This window comes from Leucoraja erinacea, chromosome 8 (assembly GCF_028641065.1).
Source record: "Leucoraja erinacea ecotype New England chromosome 8, Leri_hhj_1, whole genome shotgun sequence".
Lineage (NCBI taxonomy): Eukaryota > Metazoa > Chordata > Chondrichthyes > Rajiformes > Rajidae > Leucoraja > Leucoraja erinaceus.
In genome coordinates this window covers 20,670,572-20,684,073 of record NC_073384.1, presented here as the reverse complement: position 1 = coordinate 20,684,073, position 13,502 = coordinate 20,670,572, and the positions used below count along the sequence as shown (strand labels likewise).

The 13,502-nt window shown below is 45.4% G+C and overlaps 1 protein-coding gene across 1 annotated transcript in view; it reads right to left on the bottom strand.

Moving 5' to 3' along the window:
• si:ch211-202p1.5 (uncharacterized protein LOC103909337 homolog) overlaps window positions 1-13,502 on the bottom strand; it is a 55,554-nt gene that overhangs the window by 40,667 nt on the left and 1,385 nt on the right. Inside the window, exon 2 of the mRNA XM_055639151.1 lies at window positions 9,461-9,635. Within this exon, the coding sequence (XP_055495126.1) occupies window positions 9,461-9,635 (175 nt within the window). The remainder of the gene's footprint in view (window positions 1-9,460; window positions 9,636-13,502) is intronic.

The following is a 13,502-nucleotide window of genomic DNA, read 5'->3' as shown; positions in this document are numbered from 1 at the left end:
TTTTTCATCTGGATTTTCTCATTAGTTGCAACACCATATTAAGCAACCTATTTCCTTTCTCTTTTTGCATTTATGTGTTATGTTCACGTATGGTATGATTTGCTTGAACGGATAATTCAAGTTGTTCACTGGATATTGGTACAGGTGACAATAAAAAACAAAAATAATCTTAAAAATAATAATTTTCTTTTCCCTCCGAAAGGTTGTTCGTCAGATTCTAATTTGAAACTTTTATCTCCACTACTGCTTTATGGTTGTAAAATGCCACTGCAATGTATCTTGATTTTGATTTCCTCTGTGCATCTTAGAGTCAAACAGCATGGAAACAGGCTTTGGCCAAACTCTTTCTTGCTAACCAATATGCCCCATCTAAGATAGATCCATTTGCTGCATTTGGCCCATATATCCCACTAAATCTATCTCTCCAAATGTATTTTAATTGCAATTATATTGCCTACTCAACTACATCCTCTGGCTGCTCTTTCCAAATGCCCACCACCCACTGACTGAAGAAGTTGACCCTCCAGTTCCTATTAAATCTTGTCCCTCTCACCTTAAATTTATGTCCCCTTTGCACAAAAGGTCTAATGTGAGATTGGATCTGTTTAATATCTCCTATTACGCTTACTTATTGATTAAATCCCAAATACGCATGTGTAGACCAACATATGCAGTTCCTTCCCACACATGGCATATTCTTAAGGGCCAGTCCCACTTGCGATTTTTTTCGGCGACTGTGAGTGTCAGTGACTGACACCCGTAAAACCGTCAGTTGTATGACAAACACGCTGATGTATGCTGTCCTGCGGGTGATGCCCAGTTACGGTTCGGGTCAGGGTTAGGGTTACGGCAAAGGTTAGGGTTAGGGACCACAGATGGGCTGTAAAACAATTTTCCTTCAATGCATGGATTTTAAATATTAATATATTTAAATTAATACAAAAAATCAATTGTGCAAACGAAAAGATGTCTGAGTCGTTCAGTTTTACTTACAAATGTTTTGGTCCACTTCCAGATCCAATCACCGTCTCTAACTTTTCACAGGGATGGATTCAGTGAATGTAGACTGAACTCCCCTCCACCTCTCTGTTCCTTGGATGATCAGCAATTATCATATTGAATGGCAGTGTAGGCTCGAAGGGCTGAATGGCCTCCTCCGCACCTATTTTCTATGTTTCCCCCCCCTCCCACCCATCCCTCCTTCTCCAACCCCCCCCCCCCCACCCTTCTCCCCTCCCCCCTCCCCCCCTTCTTCCCTTCCCCCTCTTCCTCCTCCCTTCCTCCCGCTCCACTCTTTCCCCCCCCCCCCCCCCCCCCCCCCCCTCCAACCCCCCCCCCTCATGGACCCAGCCTATGACCAGTGATCCGCCGTACACTATCCCACACACCACACAGGGAAATTTATACAAACCTGTGCACCTTTGGAGTGCGGGAAGAAACCTTACCGTGACCCTAGCCCTACCCTTAACCCTAACCCTAACTCTAGGTTGATAGGCTTGATAAGTATAAATTTTCCCTGGCGTATGTGGGATGGTATGCGGGGGATCGCTGGTCGGTGCGGACTTGGTGGGCCGAAGGGCACTGTATCTCTGAGCTAAATGTGATACCGGGCCCCAGGGGTTGGACTCGAACCCCCAATGCTCTGCTTGCTCCTCATGGGAACAACAGGGAGACACCGTGCGTCACCTGCGCATCACCGCGCGTCATTACATGCGTCACCACACGTCACGCCGCATCGAGACCCGACCATGACGCGACAACCTCTTTTCAGGCTGTCGCCGAAAATGTCACCCAAATGGGACAGGCCCTTTATCCTTGCCAAACCTAAATAGGTTTCAAATGCTCCTTAATATTGACCTCTTTGTACAAGCCTTTGATCACTTGCCCTGATCTCTCTGCCTGTGACTGTGTCAGATTCCTTTTGTGTAACACTTCGGCTTGTTTGTTTTACGAAACCAGGCATAAATTCAATTCTGCTGCCCTTCAAACAGGAGCATTACTTTTACATTTGATGCAAATTTATCTGTATGCCAAGGAAATTTGACAAACTTGTATAACTTTACTGGTCAGGTCTCTGCCTGGGCAGTCTCAGTTGCTGGCACTATAGTTTAGACTGAATGCCAAGGTTTTGAAGAAAGAGTGGAGAAGATTTACTGGAATGCAAGCAGGGATTTGCATTAGAAGCAGAGGGAATAGTGATGCTCAGATTATTCTTCAAACTGCAGAAAAGGCCACAACTGGTTTTACAAAGTCACTTTACATTTGGAAAGGTTTTGTGTACAGTTTCTAGAGTCATAGAACTATACAGCATGGAAACAGGCCTTCCGGTACAAATTGTTCTTGCTGATAAATAAATGTAATGGGCTACTTGCCTGCATCTGGTTCATATCTCCCAAATCTATTTATCCAGGTCGACAAAAAAGCTGGAGAAACTCAGCGGGTGAGGCAGCATCTATGGAGCGAAGGAAATGGGCAACGTTTCAGGTCGAAACCCTTCTTCAGTCTTACCCGAAACATTGCCTATTTCCTTCGCTCCATAGATGCTGCCTCACCCGCTGAGTTTCTCCAGCTTTTTTGTCTACCTGTGGTTTTCCAGCACCTGCAGTTCCTTCTTAAACTATTTATCCAGGAACCTGTCCAAGAGTCTGCTAAATGTGATAATTGTAGCCACCACTACCACTTCCTCTGGTAGATAGTTCCATATATTCACCGCCCCATCTAAGTTAGATCAATTTCTATTAATCTATCGGTCTGAAGAAGGGTTTCGGCCCGAAACGTTGCCTATTTCCGTCGCTCCATAGATGCTGCTGCACCTGCTGAGTTTCTCCAGCATTTTTGTGTACCTTCCATTTCTATTAGGTTTGGCAAAGATAAGAATACTTCAAAATCGTGGTGTTGTGGCAAACTTTTCCACAAGGAAGTGTACTCATTGACTGTCCTAGAAATATCCACTGCTCTATTACTTTAAAAAAAAAAGGCTTACATGATGAATGTTGTGGAAGCCATATCATTTAGAAGAATGTTGACTTACCACTCTCACTGTTGTGCACAGGCTAAATTATATGGATACGTGACACAGTGGTGCAGCAGTGGAGCTGCTACCTCACAGAGCCAGAGACATGGGTTCAATCCTGATTACGGGTGCTGTCTGCAGAGTTTGCACATTCTCCCTGTGGCCGCATGGGATTTCTCTGGATCCTCCAGTTCCCTCCCACATTCCAAAGACGTGCAGGTGTGTAGGTTAATTGGCTTCTGTAATTTACCCCTAGTGTGTAGGACATGAAATTGGGATAACATTGAACTAGTGTGCGGGTGATTGATGGTCGGCATAGACTCAACGGGTCAAAAGCCCTGTTCCTACCCTGTATCTTTAAGCTTTAAAGTGTGTATAAACTGAAAGGTTCATGTACCTCTCCCCCTACCACCCCTCACGGTCCCTCAGATCCACATCAGCTGGTCTCCTCTCCATCCACAAGTCCAACCTCCGCAGTTTTGGGGACAGAGCCTTCTCCAGGGCAGCTCCCAGGCTCTGGAACTCCCTCCCCCAACTGATCCGCAATTCCGTGTCCCTCACCATCTTCCAGTCCAGACTCAAAACCCATCTCTTCACCTCTGCTTATCCTTAGCCCCACGTGCCGTCCCTTTTCATCTGTGCATTAATTGCCTCATACTATGTTTTGTATTGAATTCTGTATTTACTTTGTGTACTAGTCATGTCTCTACTATTTATTTCACTCCCCTTACATGTTTTTCCTCTACCTGCTAAATTTTTGTAAGGTGTCCTTGAGACTCTTGAAAGGCGCCCATAAATAAAATGTATTATTATTATTATTACCCAATTTATAGGCATCAGGTTTCCAATGTACATGGAGGCTGAACAGTCATTTTGTTCTCATCTCCACCAAGCTGAGGGCATTACTCCAGAGTGTGCAAATTGAAATTAATGCCTCCACTTTCTAATTCAGTAAGCTCACTATGACACTATCATGAGTGTGAGACTCACAATGTTAGAGCCATTGGCAGTTTCTTTATCCCTGTGCACACGCACACATTGACACCCATGCGCATGTACGCACAGAAACAACTATGCTTTGATACACCTATGCACACAGACATGCGCACAAACATGCATGCACACATGACTGCTAATATTTGGATGCCTAGGCTATTGTACTCTTGCAAACATAATCAAGCAGCATAATCAAGGATGGGCCACTCCCTCTTCTCCCCACTCCCACCAGGCAAAAGGTGAGAAAACGCACACCTCCAGATTCAGGTATTCCCAGCTATTATCAGGCAACCGAATCATCCTACTACAACCAGAGAGCAGTCACTGAACTGCTATCTACCTCATTGTTAAACCACGGACTATCTTGATTGTCTGAAGAAGGGTTTCGGCCCGAAACGTCACCTATTTCCTTCGCTCCATAGATGCTGCTGCTGCACCCGCTGAGTTTCTCCAGCATTTTTGTGTACCTTTGATTGGACTTTGCTGGCTTTACCTTGCACGAAACGTTATTCCCTTATCATGTATCTATACACTGTCGATGGCTCGAATGTAATCATGTATTGTCTTTCTGTTGACTGGATAGCATGCAACAAAAGCTTTACACTGTACCTCAGTACTTGTGACAAAAAACTAAACTATAAACACATGCGCAAGCACATGCAGGCACATGCAGGTACACATGCAGGTACACAAGCAGGTACCCATGCACACAAGCACACAATCCATATGCCAACAGATAGAGCCTTCATCGACTCAGCTAGCCTGTAAAGCAGAAAGAGAGGAAGTCAGTCGTTGGCTCCCAATTGACCTTTAAATGGACCATTTCATGGCAATTAGTTTTATAACTCTCACTGTGCGGAATGTCTTGAAGAAAGCAGAGTTCAATTTGTCAGTATGACATCATAGGCAGCACTAAATGGGACGAACCGACCCACTCACAAGCATTGTTGTGCGTCCTCCTCCCAGCCCTCTGCACTTTAAACAGCCTCGGCTTCCTTTCTTCTCTATGTGTGAACTTAACTCCGTGACACACAAATGGGACATGGACACGCACAGGTGACTGCAGTAGGTACTTGTAACTTGTAGGGCATATGGTATACACATCAATACAACGCAAATTGAACCCTTAAGAATCATAGAAATATAGAAAATAGGTGCAGAAGGAGGCCATTCGGCCGTTCGAGTCAGCACCGTCATTCATTGTGATCATGGGTGATCGTCCCCAATCAATAACCCGTGCCTGCCTTCTCCCCATATCCCTTGATTCCACTAGCCCTTAGTGCTCTATCTAACTCTCTCTTAAATCCATCCAGTGATTTGGCATCCACTGTCATCTGTGTCGGGGAATTCCACAAATTCACAACTCTCTGGGTGAAAATGTTTTTTCTCACCTCAGCTTTAAATGGCCTCCCCTTTATTCTAAGACTATGACTCCTGATTCTGGACTCGCCCAACATTGGGAACATTTTTCCTGCATCTAGCTTGTCCAGTCCTGTTTATACTTTTATATGTTTCTATAAGATCCCCCCCCCTCACCTTCTAAACTCCAGTGAATAAAAGCCTAGTCTTTTCAATCTTTCCTCATATGACAGTCCCGCCATCCCAGGGATCAATCTCGTGAATCTACGCTGCAATCACTGCCTCAATCACAAGGATGTCCTTCCTCAAATTAGGAGACCAAAACTGCACACAATACTCCAGATGTGGTCTTACCAGAGCCCTATACAACTGCAGAAGAACCTCTTTACTTCAATACTGAAATCCTCTTGTTATGAAGGCCAACATTCCATTAGCTTACTTCACTGCCTACTGTACCTGCACGCCAGCTTTCAGTGACCTGTGTACAAGGACACCCAGGTCTCGCTGCACTTACCCCCTACCTAACCTATCCCCATTGAGGTAATAATCTGCCCCCTTGTTTTTGCTGTCTTGTTTTCCATACGATATGGAAAAAGGCCCTTCAGCCCACCAAGGTCCATGCTGCCCATCATGCCCGTTCTGTGTGGAGTCTGCAAGATCTCCCTGCGTCCATTTGGGATTCCTCCCACATCTCAAAGACGTGCGGGTCGGTTGAACAGTTGACCACTACACATTGCCCTAGGTTTATAATTGAGTGAATCGGGTTTATAATTGATAGAATCTGGAGCGGGGTTAGAGTGGAGGGGAGAGTGGAGCGGAGGTGTGTGGGGGTGGGGAGAAACATATGAAAATGTAGCGTGAGCAAAAAATATACTGTAAATGGGTGATTGATGTTCATCAAAGAGTCGGGGGTCAAATAACTGTTTGTGTGCATATCTCTCTATAACCCATTTTAATCCTATTTTATTCTCATATTCACATTGGCTTCCCCAGGTTCTACCACTCATCTGCACTCACTCGGCATACTGCGCCTCTCCAAGCTCACATAGATCACATGCAGGCAGGGGAGAGTAGTTTAACATTGCATCGCAATTGGCATAGAAATTGTGGGCCGACCTGGGCTGCTTCTGTGACAAATTGTTCTATGTTCTATGTGCTATAGCTGTATAATAGATACGGCCACCTTTGGAGTACTGTGCACAGTTATGGTCGCGCAGCTATAGGAAACATGTCAATACACTGGAAGATGTGCAAAAATGATTTACGAGGAGGTCACGGGGTCTGGGGAGGGGTTTAAATTATAAGGAGCGACTGGATAGCTTCTTTCCTTGCAGTACAGGAGGCTGAAGGGTGACTTTACAGAGATTTATAAAAACATGAGGGACATAGACAAGGTGAGGAGCCTCAGTCTCTTCCCACATCAAGGGAATCAAAATATAGAGGGCGTAGATTTCAGGAGAAAGATTTAAAAGGAACCCGAGGGGCACCTTTTTTTATACTGAGGGCAGTGAATATATGGAACTATCTACCAGAGGAAGTGGTAGTGTTATCTACAATTATAACATTTAGAAGACACTTGGACGTACCTGGATAGAAAGGTTTGGGAGACTTGAGCCAGATGCAAGGTAAGTGGGACTACCACAGCACAGAGTTTCAGGGCCCACCACAGCACAGAGTCTGCCTTGTTGAAGGTACATAATGACCCACCGTTGACTCCGGCAACTGTGCAATCCTGCTCCTTCTCGACCTCAGCGCAGCATTTGACACTGTCGACCACTCCATCCTAATTGACCGTCTCCAGTACAGGGTTGGTATTGATGGCCTGCCCTGAGCTGGTTCATCTCCTACTTCAAAGGTAGGAGTTTCTCTACTAACATAGGCAACTCATTCTCCTCCCCAGCTAGCCTCTGCTGTGGGGTTCCACAAGGTTCCATCCTTGGCCCCATTCTATTCTCCCTGTGTATGCTCCCCTTAGGTTTGACAAACAAGTCAATACCATGGTAAAAGCTAGCTTCTTCCAGCATCGGAAGATAGCTAAAATAAAACAATTCCTCCAGTTTGACGACACTGAAAAGATCATTTACACATTTATCTCCTCCCGCCTTGATTACTGCAACTCCTTTCCACTGGCATCAGCCAACCTTCCCTGTCCCACCTGCAACTGGTCCAAAACGCCACAGCGAGACTCCTGACAGGCACCCGAAAAAGGGACCATATCACCCCAATTCTGGCCTCTCTCCACTGGCTCCCTGTACGGTTCCGAATAAATTTCAAGATCCTCCTTTATGTATACAAATCCCTTAATGGGTCCCCCCCACCTACATCAAAAGTCTGCTTACCCACCGCACCACCTCCAGGTCCCTCAGATCGTCCGACTTGGGGTTACTGAACATCCCACGCTTTAGGCATAAGCTCAGGGGCAACTGCAGCTCCTAGACTGTGGAACAGCATCCCTCTTCCCATCAGAACTGCCCCCTCCATCGACTCCTTTAAGTCGAGACTTAAAACTCATCTTTACTCTCAAGCCTTTCTTGACATCGTCTGAGGGATGGCTACATGTATATATTTATGTATGTACTTAATCTATGAACCAATGTTGTATAACATTAGTACCTCACCAATTGTAAAGCACTTTGGCCAACGAGAGTTATTTTTTAAATGTGCTATAGTAATAAAAGTTACTTGACTTGGGACTAGCCCATTAGACTTCTTTGTCAGCTCGAACAAGTTGTGCCGGAAGGCCAGTTTCCATGCTGTATAGTTCTATGATTCTAGAAACTGAACCCAAACCCTTTCCTAATGTAAAGTGAATGTGTAAACCCAGTTTTGGCCTTTTCTGCTGTTTGAAGAATAGTCTGAGCATCACTTTTCCCTCTGCTTTTAATGCTAACTCCTGCATTGCATTCCAGTAAATCTTCTCTATTCTTTCTTCAAGACCTTGGCATTCAGTCTAAACTATAGTGCCAGCAACTGAGACACTGCCCTGGCAGAGACCTGACCAGTAAAGTTATACAAGTTTGTCAAATTTCATTGGCATACAGATAATTTGCATAACTCTTAGAAGTAATGCTCCTGTTTGAAGTGCAGCAGAACTGAACTGGTGCCTGGTTTCGCAAAACAAACAAACCGAGGTGTTACACAAAAGGAATCTGACACAGTCACAGGCAGAGAGATTAGAGCAAATGATCAAAGGCTTGTGCAAAGAGGTCAATATTAAGGAGCATTTGAAAAGATGAGAGAAGAGAATGATGGAGAGGTGTAGGGAGGGGGAATTTCAGAGATTAGGGCAGGTGGAGTGATGGAAATCAGGAATGATTAAGAGTTAAGACAAGAGTGTTCAATTTGTCACATGCATCGAGACTGGTTCAATGAGATTCTTACTTGCTGCAGTTTTACAAACATGTTAACGCAACACAATAATAAGTATACAATTAACTATAATACAATAAATTATTATTGATACTAGGCAACCACACTATAATAGTGCGAGCTAAAGGCAGAATGAAAGATTTCTCAGGGTTACAGAACTGGAGGACATTATAGAGATGAATGGGGACATGTCCTAGTGGGATTTGAAATCAAAGTTTTTTAAACTGAGGCATTAAGATTAGTTTAGAGATACAGTGCGGTAACAGGCCCTTTGGGTCACACCGACCAGCGATCCCTGCATATTAACACTATCCTGCACACACTAGGGACAATTTACATCTATGCCAAGCCCTTGTACCTACAAACCTGCATGTCTTTGGAGTGTGTGATAACACCGAAGGTCTCAGATAAAACCCATGCAGTCACGGGGAGAAAGTTCAAACTCTGTAGAGACAGCACCCATAGTCGGGATAAAACTCGAGTCTTCGGTGCTGCAAGTGCTATAGGGCATCGACTCTACCGCTCCTCCACCGTGCCACCGTGCCGCATTGTTTAACCTAGAGTAGATGTATATCAGGGAGCAAGAAAAGACAAACTCCAATCTATTGGACTAGCGAAGGTGAGAGATGGGACGCTGGTCTGGGGATCCCCACAGCAGATGAACACAGGAAGCCATCCAAAAGTGCAGGGTGGTGAACTCTGCCAGCCACAGTGATCACTTACCCTGGGGTATTGACCCAGACGATGCCAACGTGGCAGAAGTAGACGCACTCTGTGTCCTGCATGTTTCTGCAGGAGCAACGCTTCTCTCGGCGTGAATGTAGGTGCATCTGCTCCGACTGCTGATAGCTGGCTCTCTCGGACTCCACCGAGGCTCCAGCAGGCGGCTTGGAACTCACTGTGGCAACAAAAAGGAAAAGTCAGGGGGTTTGCAGTTATTCAACAGAGCTTGGTGCTGGCTGTGCATGCTTACAATGTACTAGTTAATGCTTCACATGTTCTACTGGTAGAACTGCTACCTCACACTTCAGAGACCTGGGTCCAATCCATGACATCCAATGTCAACCAATCCTTGTGGATTTTGCATTACCTTCCTGTAACTGCACGTGTTACATTCCAAAAATAATTAGTTTTAGTTATTAGTCGCCTAATTGGCCACTGCAAATTGCCCCCAGTGTGTATATAAAAATTGCTATGAGCCGACATAGGATCAATGGACTGAATGGTCTCCCTCTATGTCATAAGGGAATTTGGGATATGCAGGTTATACTGCTATTTGCTGTCTGTGGAGCTTCACTAATCCAAGCTCATAATGAGACCTGCATTGTGTCCACGGACATGGTAATCACTGGAGTCCAATGGCCTAGAATCCAGAGTCTAGAGTTCAAATTCCAACACAGTTGTTACAGAATGATAAAGTAATCAACTTGGGAACAAGTCCTTCAATCCAACTTGTACGTGTTGACCAAAGTGTCTCTAACCAATCCCATTTGCCTACATTTGGCCCATAACCCTCTTAAACCTTTCATATCAATGAACCTGTCAAAATGTATTTAAAATTTGTAATTGTACCACTCTCCCTACCACTTTCTCTGGCAGCTAATTTCACATACCCACTAACCTTTAGACTTTAGACTTTAGAGATACAGCGCGGAAACAGGCCCTTCAGCCCACCGAGTCCACGTTGACCAGCAATCACCCATACACTAAGACTATCCTACACACTAGCGACAATTTACAGAAGCCAATTAACCTACAAACCTGTATGTCTTCGGAGTGTGGGAGGAAACCTGAGCACCTGGGGAAAACCCACGTGGTAACAGGGGGAACGTACAAACTCTGTACAAAGAGCATCCATAGTCAGGTTCAAACCTGGGTCTCTGGCGCTGTAATGCCCCTGTCCCACTTAGGAAACCTGAACGGAAACCTCTGGAGACTTTGTGCCCCACCCAAGGTTTCCGTGCGGTTCCCGGAGGTTGCTGGTGGTTGCCGGAGGTTGCAGGTAGTGGAAGCAGGTAGGGAGACTTACAAAAAACCTCCGGGAACTGCACGGAAACCTTGGGTGGGGCACAAAATCTCCAGAGGTTTCCGTTCAGGTTTCCTAAGTGGGACAGGGGCATAACTCTACGGCAGCACCACTATACCCCCCTAATAATGTTTTTTTTAAATGCCCCTTTAGACCCCCTTCAAATATTTCACCGCTCATTTTAAATCATTGCCCACTAGTTTTAGACTCCCCCACCCAGGAAAAGACTGTGAGCATTCACCTTATCTATGCCCCTCATTATTTTATAAACCTCTATAAGATCGATCACCTCTCAACCTCTAATGCCCCAGAGTAAAATGCCCCAGCATATCCCAACTTCTCTTTTCAACTCAAGTCCTCCAGTCCTGGTAACTCAAGTCATCCAGTCCTGTGAGTCCTTTCTGCACCCTTCCAACTTAATTATATAAGCCCTATAACTCAGCCACTAGAGTTGAACAGGACATTGTGGTATTTAAATCCAGTTAATAATCTGAGAGTTATGGTATTTGTAATGAGGAGCACAACAAACACTAAATTGCTGTAATAACCCATCTGGTTCAATGATAATTTACCTTTCTTTCCCTTTCTGGCCGACATGTGATTCCAGATTCACCACATATGTTTGAATCTCAAAGACCCAATGTATTCCCAAGGGGATAATTTGAGTTGAGTAATAAATGCTAATGTGCCAGTGATGCAAAGATGTGAAAAGTGAATAAGTAAAATGTTTAAATACTCCAACGCAGCAAGAGTATCACAAGGCACTTGACTTTAGTTTAGTTTTACAAAGTATGTGGGTGTATGGAACGAGCTGCCAGAAGAAGTAGTTGAGGCTGGCACTGTTGCAATGTTTAAGAAACATTTAGACAGGTACATGGATAGGATGTGTTTGGAGGGATATGGGGCAAATGCAGGCAGATGGGACTAGTGTGGATGGGACATGTTGGCCGGTGTGGGTAAGCTGGGCCAAAGGGCCTGTTTCCACACCATATTAGTTTATTGTCTTGCGTACCTAGGTCCAGTGAAAAGCTTTTTTACGCACTAACCAGTCAGGGGATAGACAATACATGATTCCAATCGAGCCATTTACAGTGAGTGTACAGATACATGATAAGGGAATAACCTGTAGTGCACAGTAGAGCCAGTAAAATACAATCAAAGATAGTCCAAGAGTCACCAAGATAGTAGTTCAGGACTGCACTCCAGTTGTGGTAGGATGATTCAATTGCCCGATAAGAGCTAGGAAGAAACTATAAGACTATATGACTATCAGAGAGAGATGGTTTAAACGAGGTGTGCAGGCAGGTTTTTAGCACAGAGATTGGTGGGTGCTGGCGTTCAGCAGGGGGAGTAGATGTGTTTAAGAGGCTTATAGATAGGTGTGTGGATTAGCAGGGAATGGAGGAATGTGGATCATGTTCAGATGAAGGAGATGTGTAATTTGGCATCATGTTTAGCAAGAGGATAGAAGGGCCTGTTTCCTGGGCTGTACTGTTCTCGCTTTCATCTATCTTTTTGAAAGATCGTCGCAGAACTGTTCATAGAAACGTAGAAACATAGAAATTAGGTGCAAGGAGTAGGCCATTCGGCCCTTCGAGCCTGCACCGCCATTCAATATGATCATGGCTGATCATCCAACTCAGTATCTCGTACCTTCCTTCTCTCCATACCCCCTGATCCCCTTAGCCACAAGGGCCACATCAAGGTTCACACCCATTGTGCGGCCACAGTCGCAGTTGTGGAACGGAGTAGCCAAATGTGCTCAGCAAGGTCCTATGAACAGCAAAGTAACAATGTTCAGATAATCCGTTTTGATATTGCTGATAATGAGATGGACATTGGCCAATCCACAGAGGGGTATGACCCTGCTCCTCTTGAAGAGCTTCAAATTCACGTGGGAGACGGGCTGGGTTGCTTTCCTCCCCACTGCCGACATCCCTAGATTATACAATCGAAGAGGTCACGCAAGGGTTAAGGGCGCTGCGAGTGGTGCAGCGGGTAGACTCCAGTCATCCTGGGTTCGATCCCCGTCCTGACCTTTGGCGATGGTTGTGGAGTTTGCGCGTTGTTTTTCTGCCACTGTGTGGGGTTCCCCTGGGTACTCTGGTTCTCCCCCAATACCCTCCCCTCTCCTCCCCAGTCCACTCCACACCCTCTCTTCGCCCAAAACACATCCCAGAGAGTTGTTGGTTGGCAAGTAATCGGCATTGTAAATCGTTAAATGTGTTGGTGATGGGAGGGGGAGGGGAGGGGGAGTTGTAAACATGCGGGTAGAATAAAATTGAATCAGTGGACGATCGGCAGCACGGACTCGATGGGCCGAAAGGCCTGTTTCCGTGATGAATGTCTCTGCCACTATATTATATGCAAGTCCCTGGCGTTTACGCGATATGGGCTGGTTTCCGAACGTCGTTCTGATACATTTGGATATCAATTTCCAGGTTTATTGCTGAGAGCAAAGTAACAGGACGGTGCTCTGGGATTCACGAGGCAACTTTACAGACTTCCGAAAGAAGCTGGCGAATCAGTCCCAGGAGTCTACAGATGCTGGGAATCCGAGCAAACTAAAAAACAAACAAACTGCTGGAGAGATTGAGTGGCTCAGGCAGCGTCTGTGTGTGAGTGTGTGTGTGTGTGTGGGGGGGTGATGGACAGACACTGTTTCCGAGAGCCCCGACTGTCTCCAAAGCCTTGCGTCCACAGACAGGACGAGCCTTGGCCTTATTAGAAGAAAAGGTA